Source organism: Periplaneta americana, chromosome 16, assembly GCF_040183065.1.
Source record: "Periplaneta americana isolate PAMFEO1 chromosome 16, P.americana_PAMFEO1_priV1, whole genome shotgun sequence".
Lineage (NCBI taxonomy): Eukaryota > Metazoa > Arthropoda > Insecta > Blattodea > Blattidae > Periplaneta > Periplaneta americana.
The window spans coordinates 169774042-169796040 of NC_091132.1; the positions used below are offsets into that span (position 1 = coordinate 169774042).

General features: G+C 35.8%; 2 protein-coding genes across 2 annotated transcripts in view; one reads left to right on the forward strand and one right to left on the reverse strand.

The window, feature by feature from the left end:
• The window catches only part of LOC138691884 (zinc finger protein 664-like), a 49615-nt gene extending 40703 nt beyond the window's left edge, over positions 1–8912 (reverse strand). Inside the window, exon 1 of the mRNA XM_069814466.1 lies at positions 8780–8912. The gene's annotated coding sequence lies outside the window, so the exon portion shown is untranslated. The remainder of the gene's footprint in view (positions 1–8779) is intronic.
• On the forward strand, positions 1687–10188 carry LOC138691886 (calcium-binding protein P-like). Its single transcript, XM_069814470.1, has 3 exons — positions 1687–1763; positions 5625–5676; positions 8574–10188. The coding sequence occupies exons 1-3, from the start codon at positions 1706–1708 to the stop codon at positions 9001–9003; spliced, it is 540 nt and encodes a 179-aa protein (XP_069670571.1). The 5' UTR covers positions 1687–1705; the 3' UTR covers positions 9004–10188.
• The last annotated feature ends 11811 nt before the right edge of the window (positions 10189–21999 follow it).

The window sequence follows — 21999 nt, forward strand, 5'->3', positions numbered from 1 at the left end:
ACTCGCAATTGGACAAAAATTACAAGGTACCACAACAAGACTTATTAGAACTTAAATATCTGATAAAAGTATAAAAAAAGGTTACTAATAATATTTTGCAAACCTGTATTATCAAAGTATAAAAAAAAATTCTGCAGTTACATCATTTGGTAACCGTAACATTGTTATGGTCTCCCTGACATCTTTAATATTTTTCCTGCATGTAATGAACACTTATTTCTGAAAAGCAGACTACTCTCACACATGTAGAGTTGTTTATTTTAATACAATTAATTTTTATTTGTCCTATATAAAATATATTAAAATTTACATAATGTTTTGTGAACTAATTTTTCTCTTTTCAAAGAAATGGGCATTATTGTAGTCTACCTTTTGCATAAATGCATGTTAAATCAGTGTACAAAATTTCAGAATTCTATCTCTAATGGTTGTGGAGTTGTGAAAATTTTTTAATTTTGGAAAATTTAATTTGAAGTAAAAAGTGAATTCTAAAAAAATATTATTAGTAACCTTTCTTATACTTCTATCAGATATTTAAGTTCTAATAAGTCTTGTTGTGGTACTTCGTGATTTTTGTCCAATTGTGAGTTCATTTCCTTATAAAATTTTAGAAATTTAGACCCTGCATTTTCTGATAATATTTGTGGTCGTTCACGTACATATACCCTTAACAGAAAACGTGTTGTGCTAAGTATCGAAAAAATATGGAAATAATTGAATGGTTTGAGGAAGAGAAACTGTGGCTCATCTCCCATCAGAATACGAGATTGGAACTACAACTGCGCGATTTAATAAAAAAAAAACAAGGATAAAGAGTAAAAAAGTATGTAAATCTACAACGTGAGACCTCCTTTATTTTCTTATACAGTCATTACAGAAGGCTTCCTTGTCCCTTAAAAATCTGTCGTTTACAACCAGACTTAATTCAGTGAACTTCTGATCCACTACCTAGCGAGTTAAATACAAGACCATGGAGGAAATTACAAAATCTTTCATGATACGGATTATCCGATTTTTTCGATCAACCGTTCAGTCCATCCCTTGATTACCACGGATAATAGAGGTTCTACTGTAATATATTTGACTTATCGGAATACTAACACAATATTCTTTAAGACAATGACAACCGTTCAAAATCTTTATTCTGCTTTTCTAAATCGTACCTGTCATTGGAGGTTAAATATTTTGTATGTTATTCATTTAATACAAAAAACTTAAAAAAAAATACATATATGTAAGTTTTAAGCACATAACCAAGTTTGGCTAAAACTCATACGCAGCCTTTTATGCCAAATAGTTTCTGACAAAAGTGTACCTGAATTTGAAAAATCTTAAGCTGCGGGAAAAAACAAAAACATGACGATGGGTGTGGGAGCGATGGGGCCACTTTTTAAACCTAATTTATTTAAATGTCCGAAATCAAAGAAAAAAAACACGCGCTTGTTAAGCGAAGGTGCCTTAACCTCCGTTAATTATGTTCATGTTTTGGTAGGACTGCTTCGGAAACACAGAAATGCGTTGTTTACGTCCTCAACCTTTGGCTCTTCCGAGAAAAAAATCAGCGAATGATTATCCAAATTATGCACTGCAAATAAATTGATGCCCGCGACGTAGCAGAGGGGCGTCGCTTGGACCACTGTTGCGCTCAGCGCGTGGAGCCCTGCTGGTATAAAGCGCCGCCGCCGAGTGGCCTCCGCACTCCACGATGGCCGTGCTCGTCGCCCTGGTGTGTGTGTGCGCTACGCTCGCAGCGGCCTACGACGGTGAGTAGAAGTAGCATAGAACTGCAGCACTTATCGCTAACGAAGACAAGCACAATGCGTCGCACCTCACACTAGACTAGAAACAAATTCCTAACTTGCAGGTCACAATAATTTAACTGGGTAACAGTTGACTATGAAATGTGTTGTATTCTACAACGTGAAACCCTTTCAACTGCGGCGTAATTGAAATCGGTGTTGTTTGTATTTTAAGGGTAGAGGATGAGCAGTCCACACCTGTGGAGTAACCGTCAGCGCGTCTGGCCGCGAAACCAGGTGGCCCGGGTCCGAATCCCGGTCGGGGCAAGCTACCTGGTTGAGGTTTTTCCGGGGTTTTCCCTCAACTCAATAAGAGCAAATGCTGGGTAACTTTCGGTGCTGGACCCCGGACTCATTTCACCGGCATTATCACCTTCATTTCATTCAGACGCTAAATAATCTAGATGTTGATACAGCGTCGTAAAATAATCCAATGAAATAAAAAAAAGGTTGAGCACCGTTATGGAGTAGCGGGTAGCGCGTCTTACCGTGAAACGAGCGAGCCCGGGTTCAAATCCTCGTTAGGGCTTTCCCTCAACCAATCAAAGCAGAACTGCTGGGTAACTTTCGGAGTTCGACCTCGGAGTCATTTCGTCGACATCAATACCATAACCCGGGTTAAGTTCACGGTGCGGCGTGCTGTACTTGTACAAGAGCGCGGCTGTTCGGCTACTCAATCATTCGCAGAATAGGAGTGGTAAGCCTCAGGCTGCAGTGCTAGCCTTCGGGTCCCTCCCCCGTACAAGAACAAAAGACAAAAGGGGAAGGATGATATAATGGTCTTTTTTTCATAATTAATTCACATTTTCCATTTTTGTAAGTAGAAATATTATTGTTCGCCAATTTTGAAAGCCAATATAAAAATTAGTCTCCAGACATTTTAAAGAACTGCTCTTAGGAGTAAAATGCCGAAGAGATTTTGAACTTATCTTTAAAAATATACCAGATAATATTCATCTGAGTGAATTACTGTATCCTGGTAAATTTTTTTTTCAAAACTTGGGACCCATTCTTTTTTTTTTTTTTTTTTTCCAAAACTAATCTCGTATGCCCTCACTATCAGTCCAAATAAAGATTTGAACCCAGATCGGTACCCTTAAATCTTGTCGGTGGTGCAGCTCTATTTTTTAATTGAAGCTGATGCCATAATTTAGTAAAGGGGTTCGCCTCACATATCAGCCGAGGCAACACAACAGTTGCCACAGCAGAATAATATTGCAACAAGTCTAATTACTAAGGAGCGGATTCCTATGTAATTAAATATTATTTTTGCGTCTCATAAAACACAATTAACAAAGTTAAAAATTCCGTACAGGAAATTTCAAGCTTAAAACCCGAATTTTATTTCACATAAAAACACATATTTTCACAAAAAAATTAGGTAAATTCATATTTTCAGGAAATCTACTATAAACACATAAATTTGGAGTTTTTTTTACATAAATACTTTTTTTACAAGAACTTTTAAACATTTTAAAACTAAATCAATTATATCACTCAGAAGTACGTTATCTTTTTAAGAATTCTTGGTTGCTTCGTGTTTCTAAGCGCTGTGTGGTGTATCCGTGATCCATTTTCGTAATAGTTTCGCCTCAAGTTCTGAGAACTGCTAGGCAGCATGTCAGTGTTATTATTAGAGAATAAATTAACATGGACAAGGAGGAGAGATCTTGCAACACATAATTAGGAATGTTTATTGTTGCTGAAGATGATTTCATTCCACGCTTTGTTTGTGAAACACAACAGGTAAGAGCTAGCGTTTGAACATTATTTAATTTAAACAAATCTCTCGCTCATGTCCATCAAGTAAGGCAATATATCTTGTGATTCCCTGTTATCGGGCTTCGTCAATTGATATCCTTCAAGATATACTGAAAGATGGTTGTTTAAAAACGATTTGGCTTTCCTATTAGCAAATTTAAGCTTTTTGTGTGACACTATTAAAAAAACTCGAAACATCCAAAAACCTGTTGTCTGAAACAGGGAGGTGCGTGCCGTGGAAATTAAACTAGACTCGCTACCAGATTCAGAAGTACAAGTACTAAGGGACAAATTCCAGAATGTGTTTGGGAAAAACAGTGGGTATAAAAATGTGTAAAGTTGCTCAAGTATTGGAGGGTGTGCCTGTAGGTGAAATTGAAGGTGTTTGTGTTTGTGACATTCCTCTCTTTAAATATGCACGTCTGACGTCCTGTGATGTGGAAAGATCGTTTTCACAGTGTAAGTCGTTGTTCAGAGATAATCGGCATGCATTTGTGATGGAGAATTTGGAGATGACCTTTGTTGTTCACTGCAATTCTCGGCCAACTACTAGCACTCAAGTGAATATGGTCAGTACTTACTAAAATGTTTTTTTTTTCAAGCTAAGTAAGGTATTTTTGTCATATTTAAAAAAAAAATTTATGTTTAGTAAATATTTTCGTACTTTTTAGCACATAAAAATAAATATATTTAAATTTTTTAGCATATAAAAATCCGCTTCCTACTAATAACAATAAGATATTTGCAATACCTAGAGACGAGGTGTGATGATGATGATGATGATGATGATGATGATGATGATGATGATGATGATGATGATGATGATGATGATGATATGGAATATTAATAATGGCAGTAGTGTTTTATGATTATGTTTTCTTGTTATCAGTTGTGCCAACTATGGAATCTTCATTGAACTCTGTGGACGGTTACTAGTCAAGAAGGCTTTGTTGATTCAGTTTCATTTTTATTAAAACAGTTGCATTCCACTTCAATTATCCCGATCCCAGTAATCAACGTCACTTAACAGATGATTTTCAATAAATCTTAGTATTAAACAATCTCTGATACGTGACTATCCATAATATCATATAGCAGAAGCTATAACATAACCTAAATAATATAAACAAGTGTTAGAAAAGTTTTAATTAGGGATGATGAAATAAACAAGAAACGTTTTAATTAACGATGATTAAATAAAAAATAAACATGAATAATTTTAAAAGAAACAATTATTGAAAGTATAATTTTCAAATTTGAATGTTTTAGTGGTTGGTGGTTCAGTTGATGTTATATTGGACGTGTGCGTAAAAGAAGTGAACTCGTTGGTGTACATGGTGTATCCCTCAACTTATTCAGGATTTCCGAATGGTGCTCTTCATATATGACCAGTGATCTTTATTAATTCTTGTTCTTGAATGCCAATGCGAGTCATATTTGAAACTGCTGTGCATCGACTGGAGTGGTTTGTAATTTTCTGTTTTTTGACGTCCAGACCAGTGCAGTTTGAAATGTTGGCAAACAAAGAAACAAATGCTAGGGTATTGATAAAAATAAACAAATGCTAGGGACGCGATAAAATTAAACAAATGCTAGGGATAAGCAGCCATGATTAGTTGAAAGACGTCCTTTCGTACCGTTTTATTGGTCAAAAGTAGCGTGACGTAGTAAAAGTGTAATAGTCACTTAAATATAATCCTAAATATATTCCATTTCTTCCGTGAGGGATTAGTGCTGCCTCATTAGGATTGCATGTTTCTCTCTTTTTACTATTTAGAATGAAGAATGTTAAATTCAATCGACCCTTCTTTGCAATGACGAACACTGTTCGCTGGTTGGGACCCAACTTTTTCTTCTCTGCGAGTAATGTGATGAAAAAGCAATCTGCCTTCTTGGGTAACTGTAGAATCTCCATTATAACTCACCACTCTAGTTCCTTGTGATACCATAACTTGCAGTGAACCAAATTGTGTTCCTATGTCCCTACATACGGCGGACAGTTCTGTTTATTATGAAGGAAAATTGATGTTAAATATTTGCGTCATTGTTTACTTTTCTTTACAGAAAACCCTTACGCGCAAACCAAGCAAGGAAATGATTACAGCACTGAAAAAAAGTAAGTATCCATCTGAAAGTTGTTTATAATTTCGTACTATAAACATCCTGACCTCCATCGACCACGACCCGAGCACACTCTGCAGTCCATGTTATTCCTTGTGGATGATTTCGTCAAGATGGCGTCCCTGAGTAAGTACAGGCCAAGAGGAGAGACAGAAATTGTGGTTGTCATGGCAACATAGCGCCTCAACAGGTGCACTGATTCAGTCAGCAAATGCTGCAAACTGAGATCATTACAATCAAATTAAAATTTTTCAGATTTATTTCCAATGAAGAACACCAGACATTTACGAAGTTATTTGCTTCCATAATAAAGAAATATACCGCTCTGAATGGTTTTCTTCATGCTAAATACTTTTTATTTAACCTACACTATTACTATTACATCTTCAGATCTTGAGTTTCAATGCGAAAACGCAAGTAACAATGTCAGGACGATCAGTCGGTTTTAAATGTTGGAGTGAAGCAATAGCTATTTCAGATCATTGCGGATTGTAGGTGAAAGTTAAGAAAATATCAGCTTTGCCATGCTTTCCAACAATACACATAGGCCTAGCGTCTTGGTATAGCTGCTGCATGTTTCGTGAACTACCTCGAAATGTAGAGGGTAGAATCATTTTATCCTGCCAAGAGATCTTGCTGAAATGATCGGGACACTACAACATTTTGTAGGCCTCTTATGTTATCAGTAAGTAAAATCTTTTGGTCTTCCCTTAGGCTTTATAATTTTTGCGCTTCCTCCAGACAATACTGAAGAGAATCACACATATAAATATCTATATCACTGACTTACAGATCGATTTTAATATTATCCTCCCATCTATGTCTGCCTCGCTCAAGGTCTTTTCCCTTAAGGTCTTCCAACTAAGACTCTATACCATTTCTAGATTAACCCATACGTGCTACATGTCCTGCCCATCTCAAACGTCTGGATTTAATGTTCCTAATTATGTCAGGTGAAGAATACAATGCGTGTAGTTCTGCGTTGTGTAACTTTCTTCACTCTCCTATGACTTCATCCCTCTTAGCCCCAAATATTTTCCTACGCATCTTATTTTGGAACACTCTTAATCTCTGTTCCTCTCTCAAAGTGAAAATCCAAGTTTCACAACAGTATAGAACAGCCGGTAGCATAACTGTTTTATAGATTCTAACTTTCACCTTTAAATATCTATATCACACCGCCATTAAATATATGGAAAAGATCCATACCACTTCATTAATAACTATAAAAATATTTCACTTTAATAACAATATTGTTATCTTACGTAGGTGTTGTATAGACTACTATATAGCCGTCACTCAATAAATATTATAGAAATGAAAAACCAACTTCAGATATTCTCTACGCCTACTTATATAACCACAAAAGGTTTCACTTTCATATCATCAATAAGGCATTAATCTGTATAATTGGTGACAAATACATAATGACATTCATTACAATGATATTTCACTTTTAATGGCAATAATGTCATCAAAATTATTAAGTTTTGTAGTTTTTAATATCCAATACACAGACAGCTGTACTCAGAAAATTACACACCAGAGAATCTTCTTTTTAGTAAGTCTCGAATTTTTTAATAACCAATATTACAGAAACGTTCAGAGAAAGTTCCACAAATGAAGCTCGGCATATTGGCATTATGTCAGCCATCTGAACTCTAAATATGTCAGCAATCCTGCAGGTCATAGCCATCGTGTGATATTGTTTATTGTAGTGTGTTTGTGTTTTGTTTTATTCTGAAAGAGCCATGACCTATTTCTCAAAACTGACGACAGATGGATTTTGGAAAATAGGAAAATTATGTAGGAAAATTGACATTTCACTAAAATTACTATTTTTCTGAAAAACTTTGGGTTCCAAGCTTCAAAATGAGGGATCATTTATTAAAATCCGTTCAGCCGTTTTCCCGTAATTTCCATTACCAGTTCAAATTATATATATTGATTGGAATTTAACGCGTAGATATGAAACAATCACGAAATATGTCGCGATGACATGGAGCTAGTGGGACTGAGGACAGCAAAGTGAGTTTTCCAAATTATTTTGACAGGGACAAAAATAACTAACAAAATGAAAACAAACTAGAAACTTCCTTAAGGGGAGAGGATGGTATTTTTTGGTGAAAAATGAGTAAATTTTCAAAAAAAAAAAAAAAATCTTTAAAATACTCTGTGATATGTGCGAAATGCATAGCATAACATTATTTTATGGGTATTTATGCCCTTATCGGATGTTGAGTCGCCATTTTTAAATCACACGCCCCCTTTTATCGGTTTCCAGTTACTTCATTTTTTTTTTGCTACATTGCCAGACAAACATGGATATAATTTCTGAACTACTAAAGATACATGCATGAAATTTAGAACACACATTCTTCAGACTATTAGGAAACTTTTCTCTGTAACAGAATTTTGTTAATTGATTTCATTTTAAAAATACGCCCGTTTGTTTGCAAGAAAGGAAATCAGAAAATTGTTATTAAATTTAATTGTTTATTTTACAAACGTAGGGACTAATATCAAAATTCTGTTAAAGACAGTTTGTATAACATGCTTTTGCAAATACATTGCAAAAAAAGTTTGAATCTATCTTTAAAAACGATTTGGAATATCGGTTTCAGTACAATCTTGCATTGGATATTTATTTTTTCAAATTTGGTTGAGTTCCTACAGCTATGAGCTCTCTACATACAAAAAATTAATATTTTACACCAAATAGGGAAAAAAGTTTTAAAAAATACCGTCCTCTCCCCTTAAGGATAAATGCTATTTATAGAAAATCTATTGGACTTATCAGCCAAAACAGAATATCATTAATAACATCCACAAACTGTAAATTATTTCCAATACGGAGGACAGCCACTGACGGCACAGTGTTCTGTTTTGAAGGAACCTGACGGCGGCCTACTTCCAAAACAGAGCGCTGCCAGGGTACTACCCCTCCGTGCAGGGGTACTATCCGTCCGTGCCGGGGTACTACCCATCCGTGCCAGGGGACTACGATCAGAGCAGACAGGGCGATTACCCATATCGACAGGGGAATTACCCTGGCTACAACCAGCAGCAGTATGTACCCCAGTACCCCGGGTACTCACCTAAAAGCGCTCCGACGTACCCGTTCGGCTACCCGGCGGGCAACACGCAACAAGCCAAGCAGAAGGGGGCGCAGACCCCCAGGTATCCCTACGGCACACTGGACTACCTGCGGCAACGCAACGTGGGCTGCGGCACCTCCGCCGGGCCCTGCTACCCCTCACGGGGCCCACAGGACTACTACGCACAGCAGCCCTACCAGGGCTACCAACCTCAGAAGTTCTAGCCCCATACAGGCTGGGAAACACATGCGTTTAAAATGAAAATTACTGACATCAAGTCCTGCCACATCTTAATCACACAATTTGGGTCTAGAAGCATTCAATCCAGTTGCTTGAAAGCCAAACACCGTCTTATATTTCAGAAGTTAAGAAACAGTTTGAAGGTAATGGTTTAATATAAAACGAAAATGAAACAATCACAGAATCATTAACATTTAATTTCTGCACGATCGTGTTTTGTTGTATTTACAGTTGTTGTTAGGTCTTGAAAGTTAGGATTCCCATACAGAAAGTTGTTGCTAGGGAAACCAGTCTTCACAACATAAAACTGTACTGAAGTAGACCCATTACAGTGCAGTTTTGCGAAGGCTTTGGAATGATATTGCTCTAAATTTGCAATGCAAAATATATTTTATTTGTAATTTAAAAAAAAATATGAGCGTGCAAAAAATATTGTACTATACACGTTTGTGAAGTGTGTTATAAAATCTCGGAAATTGCTCAATTTTCTAAAAAGCACTTCCCAACCTTGTATACAACCCTGCTGTACCCTAGTTCATATTAATTGTGTGGAATTGCGTTCGACATGGATCACTTGGGAACAAGGTTCTGGGCATTTAAGTGTTAATCATACAGGATTTTGAAGATTATTTTACCTTATTATGGGTTAATAGAAGCCATATAATCGAGAAAGGTGGTTCGGATTGTGGCAAGTTCTCCTTATTATGAATATTCTCGTCCTCTTTTTTTATTAACAAGATTCTGTCAGCTGTTTCCCATTATTAACGTATATTAACAAAATATTGTAATTACTTTTATAAAAGAGTGGCATAACTATTACACCAGACCAAGGTCTGTACTAACAAACACTGTGGCAATTTTGAAATAATTACAGTAAAAGTATGGAACAAAAATACGTAAACATTTATTTACCCTAAGCAGAGGTAAATTTTAAGAATTCTGTCTTTAGTTGGCTCGTTATAAGTTATTCCTTGACATACATGAATTTTTAACTCCCTTTTGTTAATTATAAAAACTTGACATGATTTATAACTGTGAGCCCAAAAACTGCAATGTAAGTAAATACACCTTTGTTAGCTTCCTCAGCTGTAAGGTCTGGAATGAAGTGTTACAATAAATTGTTATTATCAAGATGTTATTGAATAAATAAATAACTTGTGATGTAAAAATTTCTATTTGAATATACCTTCTCTCTATTCCTCTGCACAGAACGCCTTTCTACTCATCATCTTTCGGCATATCGATTCCACACTATAGACAATACCACATTCAAAGAATCACATTCTGGTTCATGGAACGGCTTGCTAGCACCTGCCGAGCTGCACGACGTAGGCTTAACCCTTTGAAGCGCTGTGGTTACAGTACATAACCACCTTTTAAATTTGAGTTTCCTGCCTACTTACAGGGTGATTTTTATTTCAAAACTACTGCGTTGCGTTCACTGATCCCTAGTAACTGTAGAAGAATTTTATTTTCCCTATATTTGTGTTGCTCCACTAAGATGACCGATGTTGTTGTGTATAGTTGGGGTGTGGAAGACTCGCTACGTGTTTTTATTTCAGTTGTATGCTAAAATATCACAGTTACGTAAGTTTCTATTTAGTATTATTTGTCTTTCGGCCTTTTAGAACATATTTCAGTAACAAGATTGTAATTTCTCCGACACATGTGGTGTCAATATAGAAATAATGTGGTGGTTTCAAAACGTAACCACTTCGCAAACAGGGTAGTTATGCTTTCCATATCTAACAAATTGTTCCATTTTTGTGTCGGCTTATTCATCATGGCTACAAGGAAGAGATGGTTGGTGACAATCACAAAGTGTTTTTCACAAATTTTTCACAAGTTTGAATCTGATGATCTCTACGGCAGCAAAACATGTACTGTATACATGTGGTACAGTTAGAAATGGGCGTATTGGTTTACCACACGACGAAAGAAGAGACCGCGACCTGAAACGTGGTGAGGGTGATAGCCGTACGTTATATGCTGGAGTGTCTTGGCTCAAGTGGAAGGATAGAAGGTCCATTCTTCTCCTTTCTAATTACCACGCAACACAAGTGAAGTGGCATTTTACCTTCATGAAACCAGAAACTGTTTCCTTTTGTATCATTCGCAATAAGTCTGAAGACATTGTGTTCTGCAGTATTGCATAGTGATCTTACCATGAAACCACCCATTTTCTGTGTAAAAAATGAAAATTTTTAAGATTTTAAAAATTTGAGGCGCTTCTCTTAGAAAAATAAAAGTTTAATTTCATTGCAAACACGATTTTTTATTTCCTTCCCAAATGCGTGCATCAAAGGGTTAAGTGGAAATACATACTAAGTCGTATTGTATGTTTTACCCTCAACGTAAATATATTTAATTTATTATTATTATTATTATTATTATTATTATTATTATTATTATTATTATTACTACTATCTTTCTGTTTGTAATATGTTAATGTCAGTTCGTAAGAATTACTTCGTCACTCCACAATGTGTTCGACGGAAGCAACCTAAATGACGTCACACCTGTCTTGCATCACATCCCTTGATATATTTCGTATTCCAGACTTTACGTAGTAGTTTTCTTATAGCTACATGTTGTAGTCGGGAATTTGTTCATCGTAACGAAAGTGCAATTTATAATAGTAAAGAACTTGTAGTAAACCAAATATATTAAAAAAAATAATGAAAACAAAAATGTAAGTTACAGTATGACCCAGGGCATCACTTGGAACGGTCTGCTCCACAGAGAGTCCTGCTTCGTGTCCTTCACCCACGCAACCCTCACGAGATAAAGTGGCATTTCAACCACAAGTACGACTCAGGTAGATATCTAACGGTTATCAGAAATTACAAACAAGTCTGAATGGTTCAGAGGGCCTCCTGCAGGTACTGTGTTCGTGTCTCACCGCAAAGCGTCCATCGTCTATAGAGCGTTTATACTGCGTGTTCAGTTCAAAGTATGCTGTATGCCGTCATGTGGCTAGCCGATGAGCCTAGAGAATTCAACCTTCCTACACTTCCGCAGAGGCGTATTATCTGTGTGCCAGAGAAGTTGCCTAGCAAGTTCATTCTGAAGAGTACTTACCGATACGTACGGTAACGCCGGTAGTGGCAGGAATGTGAACTGTTTGGAAACACGTACCGAGGTGAGTTTTTTTCTTACTGTCGGGATATGAGGAGAGGTTTAAGACGATTACTTACGTATTTGTTGACATTAACTTGGTGAACATGGACACGGAGCATTTGATTTGTATTGTGGAATGTTGCCGTACGCAACCGATGATAACAAATACCCTGGGTACGACTTGGCCGCGCAAAACACAGTTCGAAAGAGGTTATGGTAGCACACAGACTGTACAGACCGCCATCTGTTGCTACGACGTTCAAGTTATACCGTACACGTTTTCAAGTTCAGATTGAAGAACGCCTTGATTAATAGGCAACTTCTCTGACATAAAAGCTGACTCACAACAGTGACGTCATGACACACTTTGAAATGAACACCCAGTATTTCAGAAAATACTATTGAGAACAGAGGAGGCGTCTTCTTAGCGGACGGCGTAATGTAGCTTAATGAGATATTTACGTACTTTCTAACGTTTACAAAACAACAATAGTAAATCTATTCCACTTATTTGCTTGTTGAAAATTGGCCTACAAAGAAACTGAAGTCTGTTTATGCCTGAATCAATGCTTAATTACAATATTTATATGTCCTTCTGCTTCTATAGATGTTAGAAAATACATCAAAACTTATTTAAGTTTTGTTACAAAGAAGAGGAAGACGCCTGTAACCCTATAAACTGCGATCTCTCCATAGCACCAGAGCTACTCCTTCCTAGAAGCGAGCGGTGACTTCATTACACCTCGTGATGGTCTCGATGTGTTACGTCATTGTCCCGATTTCTTTCAAAATACACTTCGTGGCGTGTGGTCGTACTTCACTGCAAGGCAAGACCCGATCAAGGGCGGATACCAATGTCCACGTCAGAGACGTTTAAGGAATAATGAAGATACTTACAGTCGATGAGACAATGCGGCGATTGCTGAACATTACGGGGCGGAGGGGAAATGGTTGCACAACCAACTACTGTAAGCCAGGGCAACAATTAAAACATTAACCCTTTGCAGCGTAGTGGTTGTTCAGCTTTCCGCACATTTGTACGATTTATTAATGCTGATCTTTTTATAGTTGGGACACAGCATTCATTGAGTCATGATACAATTTAAAACAGAAGTTTTCATTCTCCACAATAATTACAGCACAGATGTTCTACCATGCAACCACCTCTTGAGAATACATAGAGATGACACCTGTGTTTTCAAATAAGAACTACCTCGATTGTAGCAGAGGCAATTACCAGTAAAATGTAACATTATGCTATATGACTGGGGGGCAATTGTCGCTCAGAGTGACCTTCTTTTTTTTTCAAATTCTGTGCAGAGTTAAAATTTTTGAAAAAAAAAAAAGTGATCAAAGCTTTGTTATGATCCATGACACTTCCTCTGTTCCAAAATGTGGTATACATTTGTTAAAGTTCTCAGTAATATAATGTAACTTTAATACGTCTTCTAGAAACTTATTTGTTTGATAAATTAACATAAGAAAAACTAATAAATAAAGTACATTTCATTCTGTGTAATGTCAAATTAATCAAAGAAAACACAAAGATTGTTTTGAGAGAGGTAAATTAACATATAAACTGCAATAAATTACAACTCGTTTTTATACAGCTGCTGTGCCTTAAATGTTTTATTCAAAATTATTATTATTATTATTATTATTATTATTATTAGTATTATTATTATTAGTATTATTATTATTATTATTATTATTATTATTATTATTATTATTATTATTATTATTATTATTATTATTATTATTATTATTATAGTAGTAGTAGTCTAGCAGTCATGCGAGGTAGACGTGTTTGCCCGTAGCTGCGCTTAACAGTGTTTCAGTTACGACATCTGGCCTACTTGTATTACACGGTATTCAGTATTCAGTATGCCGGCGAGCAAAGATCTTTGCCCCGTTTGTCGCGCTGCCTTCTTCGGTAGGCAGAAATTTTTTAAATGTGCGGGATCTTGTGGATCAAGATTTCATCTGGAGTGCATCAATCTGGGTGAGACGGAGTACAACTTGTTCATGGATGGAGGCATTTCTTCCTACAAATGCGAGTGCTGCGTAAGTGCAATGAAAACTTCCCGAGGTGACGATACTCCGGTAAGTTCTAGAAAGCCTGTTTCGCCTTCAAAAAAAGTCATTTCACCTTGAAGGGAGCTCAACCTGCCGAGCCTGCCTTCAGTTGATTCACTCTCCGTCCAGGTTGAGACTGTTCGATTAAATAGTGTGAACATTCTGGACACAGTGAGCGACATATTGGAATATGTGAAGAGTCTTCAAAAGGAGATGATAGAACTGAAGAATGAAAATGCGGCTCTGAAAATTCAGATGGCCGAAATTTTGGCGAAGACAAATTCTAACGTACTCACTAATAAGGGATATGTCCCTTCTGAATCAATTCAATACGAACCCAAAGTGGGTCAGCAGTCCAGTCAATCTGGCATTATGAAATCATATTGTAAAGTGTTATCTGAGAACGTAAACACTGTGAATTCCGCTGGGTCAGCGTCTAGTAGGTTGTAGCCACACAATAGTACGGCGAGATATTAATTGTAACGGTATTCAGGCCAATGTTTCATCTGGTAATAAGAATTCTGATGATTTACAAATTGTAACACGTAAGAGGAATAAAAATCGCGAACACAGAGTTGGAACGTTGGTCAACAGTAAACTAGAAATGGCTCCCGAGAGAATAAAAACTAAATCTTTATTCGTTTCAAGATTTAGTTCTAATGTTAATAAGTCCAACACTGAGGATTCACTAAAGAGTCAACTGAATGTAAGGTCACTTGTAGTTACAAAATTAAAAACTAAATATCAGACGTATTCCTCTTTCCATATATCTATTGACGAGAGGGATTTTGACTTAATATACAACACCAATGTCTGGCCAGCTGGGTGTCTCATTGCACCCTTCTTTGGAAAATTAAAACTTGAGCAGCATTTTGCTCCTGCAACTACTAGTGTTCCAGTTGAATCTAGGGTGAATGCCTCTTAGTTGACTTAACCATCTTACAATGTGCAATTCAAGTAATCATCTTGAAATATTTTATCAAAATGTCAGAGGTTTGAATACCAAGACTAATGAATTTTTCGAGAATATAGTGAGTAATAATGATGACATTATCTGTCTCACTGAAACATGGTTATCTGATTCAGTTCTAAATACAAATTTATTTCCAAACAATTATACTGTGTTTCGTGCAGAGAGAATGTTTTTAGACACTAATAAAACAAGGTGTGGTGGAGTTCTAATAGCGATTAATAACCATTTGCCTGTTACATATCGCCGATATGATTTAGAAATCATTAATGAATGTGTTTGGGTTGAAATTAAAATGGCTGATGGTTATAACCTGTTAATCGGAAATCATTACTTCTCACCTGATACAGATCATAATCATTTAAAATCTTATCTCAGTTTCATTGAGAAAAACCTTGACACCCATAATTTTAGAATTGTCTTCCTTGGGGACTTCAACGCTCCTGGTGTGGACTGGTCTACTGGATTTAATCTTAATGACATTCATTATTACTCTAAAATTAAATCAATGGATTTATATTCCTCGTCTTGCCTTCTTGGTTTAATTCAAATAAACTTAACTGTTTCTAGCAAAAATTTACTTGATTTGGTTTTCACTAATATCTATAATAATTCAGTTAAACTCGCTGACCACTCTCTAGTTCCTGAGGATAATTATCACCCATCCATATCAATCGATCTTGAACTAAATTTATCGTTACCTGCATATTATCATAATAATTGCAATAGTAGTTCCTACTTAAATTATTCTCAAGGTGATTACCTGAATCTCTATTCTATTCTGAAAAATTATGATTGGAACAGTATTTATCAGATAACTGATGTAAATGCTGCCACTAATTCAATGTCTCAAGTTATAAATAATGCTATATCTCTGTCCGTCCCAGTCACATTTGTTAAAAAGTCACACTATCCTAAATGGTTTTCAAACAATTTACGTCAACTCATAAAGCAAAAAAATAAAGCGCATCGGAAATTTAAAAAATACAAAACCGATCATCATTATCAAATTTTTTTCTAATCTTAGAAAACAAGTCAAAGCTATGATTAAATTGGACAAATTTAAATGGTTACAATCGATTGATGATAATTTAAAGAATGAACCAAATAAATTCTGGAAATACGTTGCTTCTTTTCGTAAAACTAATAATTATCCTACAGAATTATTAATAGATGGGGTTCACATCACGGATCAAATTGAAATTGTTAATGCATTTGCTAGTCAATTTAAATCTGTTCAACAAAATTATAACTCTAATTTCATTACTTACGTTTCTAATATTACTGTTTGCCCCTACCTAAAATAACAATCGCTGATGTAACTAAAGCCATTAAAAAGATGACATTCCTAATTTTATAATTAAGGGTTGCTCTGATATTCTCATACCTGTTTTAACTTATTTATTCAATCTTAGTTTAAAAACAGGAATTTATCCTTCACTATGGATAGAAGCATCTATTACTCCTGTCTTTAAAAATGGTAATAAAAACAATGTTACTAATTATAGACCTATTTCTATCCTGAACAATTTTTCTATAATTTTTGAAAAAATTATACACAAACACATTTCATTTTATGTCAAAAATAAGATCAATTCAGGCCAACATGGTTTTACTAAAGGGAAATCTACAATCACTAATTTAGTTTCCTATCTCAATCTCATTATGCCTGTTGTCGAAACTCAAGGTCAAATTGACTCAATTTATTTTGATTTTAGCAAAGCATTTGATGTTGTTCCTCACAAAATTTTATTAAACAAATTAAGTAATTTTGGTCTCTCCACGAACTACGTGAATTGGTTTGAAAACTATTTCGCAGATAGACAATCTTGTGTTAGACTAGGTAATTCTCTCTCGGATCCATTTAATAGTTTATGTGGAGTCCCTCAAGGGTCTACTTTGGGGCTTCCCTTATTTTGATTATTTATAAATGACATAAGTAAAAGAATAAGTTCTAGCTTTCTTTTATTTGCGGATGATCTCAAAATCTTTCTCAAAATTAGTAGTTTGGCTGATTGTCAAATTCTTCAAAAGGATATCTATTCAATTGCCCTTTGGACTGTTGAAAACGGAATGAAAATTAATCAATCCAAAACTTTTGCTATTTCTTTCACACGTAAAACAACCTCCCAAAAATTTAATTATACTCTTAATAATGCCATAATTACTAGGAAAGATACTATTAGAGATCTTTGTGTCTTACTTGATTCTAAATTATATTTCCATGATCATGTGCAATATATTTATACCCATTCATTAAGAATGCTTGGTCTAATTAGATCTATAACTTATTCTTTTTCTACTCCTATGTGTTTATTAATTTTATACTATACATTGGTCAGATCCAAGCTTGAATATGCATCTGTAGTATGGAACTCTATTACTTCTACTGACTCGGCTAAGCTTGAGAATATTCAAAGAAAATGTATTTCTCTTTGTTCTCATAGATTTTTACCTAATTATAATGATTATAAATATGAGATTAACTGCAAATATTTTAATTGCTGTAGTTTATTTGCCAGACGTCAAGATCTTGATTACTTATTTTTTTGTAAAGTCATTAAGGGTGATGTTGATTGTGAATCTTTCCTAAGCAATATCAGTCTTCATATTCCTGCTAAGGGTTTAAGATATCATGAAATGTTTTATAATAGGAATTCTAAATCTCTGTCTCCGGTCTGCAGATGTATAAAATATGCTAATTTGCATGGATCTAACTTGGATCCATTTAATGTGTAGGATATATTTTGAAGTTTTATATCAGTTTTCATTTATATCTTTTGTTTAAATATGTATTTTAATATTATTCTCGCTAACTTTTATATCATTTTGTTATTTATTAATTTACTTGATTCCATCCTTTCATTTTCAAATACAATTACTTTTATCTCATTATGCTATGTAGTTTAGTCATCCATTTTATCCCGTCCATTCATTGCCATTATTGTCGTTGTATTATATGATTCCATTCTTCATTTATGATCCATTATTTCATTTGTAATTATTAGACTTCGTGGAATTGCCACGAGAATCGTAAGGTTTACTGTGCATGCGGTATAGACTGTATGAGAAGGGGACGTGCAACGGATGGAGTATGCCTCTGATGTAAACACTGAGCAGTATACTGCGGTTACAATAAAACCTGTATCCTGCATTCAAGAAATATAATGAATGATCATTGAAGTGGGAAATGTCTAAACATGTAAATACACAATTATTTTGTAGTGAGATATATTAACTCTTAAAATTTAATGTAATATACTCACATCATCCTTGAATATGTGCATTGCAGTAAAGAGTTACGTACATTTTGAGCGACTGCAAAGTGATCTCCTCTGATGGTCACTCAAACAATTTCTATATTGGGAAAATGTACGTTCAACATCACACGATGTATTGTAGGGCCGCGACTTCTGAGAGCGGGAAAGTGGGGAAAAGAGATGACAACCTCGTCACCTCTGTGTGCATTCTGCGGACCTCAGATAACACTGAGTATCACCAGTACGAAAACATTACCTCCTCACAGTTTGTATTTAGCAATGGAGCAACTAAGATCAACTCGAAGGCATGGCCAAGTAATACATAGTAGAGAGAGGAAGATTATAAAGAATATAATAGAATGTTGCGACGAAGAGGCTCGAAACAAGAGGCTAATCGCTCCCCTAGGGCAGGCTACGTCCAGAGCTGCTCAATACGCCGGCGTTAGTAATGCAAATGTCATGAGAATCCGGAAAATGGCCAGCGAGCGACCAGATGACATTGAAACAACTCCTGGTAAAAAGAGCTAAGACTTTATTTCTACTGTCATTACAGGTCATCAATAATTCGCATTATTTAAAAATAAATTTTAAGTCGATTATTTATTTTTTCCTCTAAGGAAATTTTACACTGATAGTACGCCTAAATACTTGTAATTCAGAAATTTCAAAGTTGATTTACAAGCTATTTTTCATTGAAATAATTTGGTAAATTAGCTATATACTGAACACTGTAGATGGTTTTAAAAACAAATAACACCTGTCAAATTATATGCAAAAGTGAACCATCCAACTGCAGATTTATATTTGAAGACTTCGAATAAATAATGAAGTTATCATCATCATCATCATCATCATCAACAACAACAACGTCGCCCTCGGTAGCGCAGTTGGTATAGCGCTGGCCTTCTATGCTCGAGATTGCGAGTTCGATCCCGGCCAGGTCGATGGCATTTAAGTGTGCTTAAATGCGACAGGCTCATGTCAGTAGATTTACTGGCATGTAAAAGAACTCCTGCGGGACAAAATTCCGGCACACCGGCGACGCTGATATAACCTCTGCAGTTGCGAGCGTCGTTAAATAAAACATAAATTAAATCAACAACAACAACAACAACTTATAGCGCTGGCCTTCTATGCTCGAGGTTGCGGGTTCAATTCCGGCCGAGTCGATGGCATTTAAGTGTGTTTAAATGCGACAGGCTCATGTCAGTAGATTTACTGGCATGTAAAAGAACTCCTGCGGGACAAAATTCCGGCACTCCGGCGACACTGATATAACCTCTACAGTTGAGAGCGTCGTTAAATAAACCATAATTATATCAACAACATTGGTACCACAGCCTATTGCAGACCTTGACCGCCCCTACAGTGCTCCAACATTTGTTTCTATCTTTCGCATTCCTTTTCCAGCCATGTACTTGCAGTAAGAAAGTGCCATTTTAAAATATTCAAGGTGGCCAGTCTATGTATATATTTGTATTTTACTTACTTATTATCCTTCGAAGAGTTGGAAAAATTCAAATACCTTGGAGCAACAGTAACAAATATAAATGACACTCGGGAGGAAATTAAACGCAGAATAAATATGGGAAATGCCTGTTATTATTCGGTTCAGAACCTTTTGTCATCTAGTCTGCTATCAAAAAATCTGAAAGTTAGAATTTATAAAACAGTTATATTACCTGTTGTTCTGTATGGTTGTGAAACTTGGACTCTCACTTTGAGAGAGGGACAGAGATTAAGGGTGTTTGAGAATAAGGTTCTTAGGAAAATATTTGGGGCTAAGAGGGATGAATTTACAGGAGAATGGAGAAAGTTACACAACGCAGAGCTGCACGCATTGTATTCTTCACCTGACATAATTAGGAACACTAAATCCAGACGTTTGAGATGGGCAGGGCATGTAGCACGTATGGGCGAATCCAGAAATGCATATAGAGTGTTAGTTGGGATGCCGGCGGAAAAAAGACCTTTGGGGAGGTCGAGACGTAGATGGGAAGATAATATTAAAATGGATTTGAGGGAGGTGGGATATGATGATAGAGACTGGATTAATCTTGCTCAGGATAGGGATCAATGGCGGGCTTATGTGAGGGCGGCAATGAACCTCCGGGTTCCTTAAAAGCCAGTAAGTAAGTAAGTATTGCTTAATGTTCAATAACGTCATAAGGAATTTGTGCAGTACACACTAGCTTCAGTAATGAGCTTATTAGCATAAATAAAAGTTTGCCAATATAGCCATAGAGAGTTGTCTTGTTATCATTTGCGGAAATTCACTTCATCTGTAGAGCGAATGTTTTTTGTACGGTAGTACTATTGTAGAACGCTGTCAAGGCGTCCCTGTTATCGCGATTGTCATACATATGTGATCAGGGGTCATTCTCAGACTTGGGAGCTCAGCTCGCTACTTACCGCGGCCTACAATAATAGGTGCATATTTGAAAAACGGAAAGTCACTACTTTTTAGTACACCAACTTCAGATGTCTTGTCGTGACCTCATAGTAAATCATTTATAATATGAAGTTGTGAATAGGCAGAATTTTAGCAATAATTTTTCTCAACTTACATTTCACTTTTTCTGAAATTAGTGAATTGTTATTTTGGATAGCGGTTTGTGATACTTTATCCACTATATTAAGGGCTTCTGAGAGTTTTAGTTTAGACGATTCTAAGACGGTGATGCTTTTGGACACGATTTTAAAATTAGAATCAATGAACAGAATATCTTCCAATAGCTGTTCAGAAGGCAATGATTTTATAGCTGCAACAGCGGAACTGTCTGTGCTATCCAATGCATCAATTACCTCCATTATTTTGCTGTAATATTTTGCATAATAATTAACAGCATCCAACCACGTTTTCCAACGGGTCAAGACTGGCTGCGGGGGTAAGGGTATTCCAGGGGCAATTGTTTGCAACAGCAACACTCTCATTGTAGTATGTTTGATTGAATACTTGTCTGCACTGAACAAATGTTAAGCTTTGACTATTCCAACCACAGTAATGCAAAAACAAGTGCTTACATAGGTATACATTAGCTGTAACTGCTCTATCTATTTGGACCGGTCACATCTCTTAACATGAACTGCTTATACTACGAGACCGGGCGGTCGCTCACCTCCTCTATACTACCGTACATCGGCAACCTGATTGCATGCTGCGTGTGGCAATTCAACTAAGTCTAGTAATTATCATTTTAATTAATTGCCTTTAATTTAATTATTTCTTTGTACTTTTATTGTAAATTATTTTAATGTTTTTGTTATATTCTTTGTGCTGAACTGTAATTGGCCTCTGGCTGTTGTACATCACATTAATATAAGTAAATAAATAAATAAATAATAATTATTATTATTATTATTATTATTATTATTACTACTACTACTATAGTGAATTGTAATTATATTATAAGAGTAATTGGTCTCGTCCCACTAGCACCAGGTGTTAGCCACTAGCAGTGTGAATAAATACACACAGTTGGGTCAGTTATGCTTTGCTAGTCCAAATAACATGAGGACATTTCCATCTAAGTTATCCCTGAATACAGCGGTCG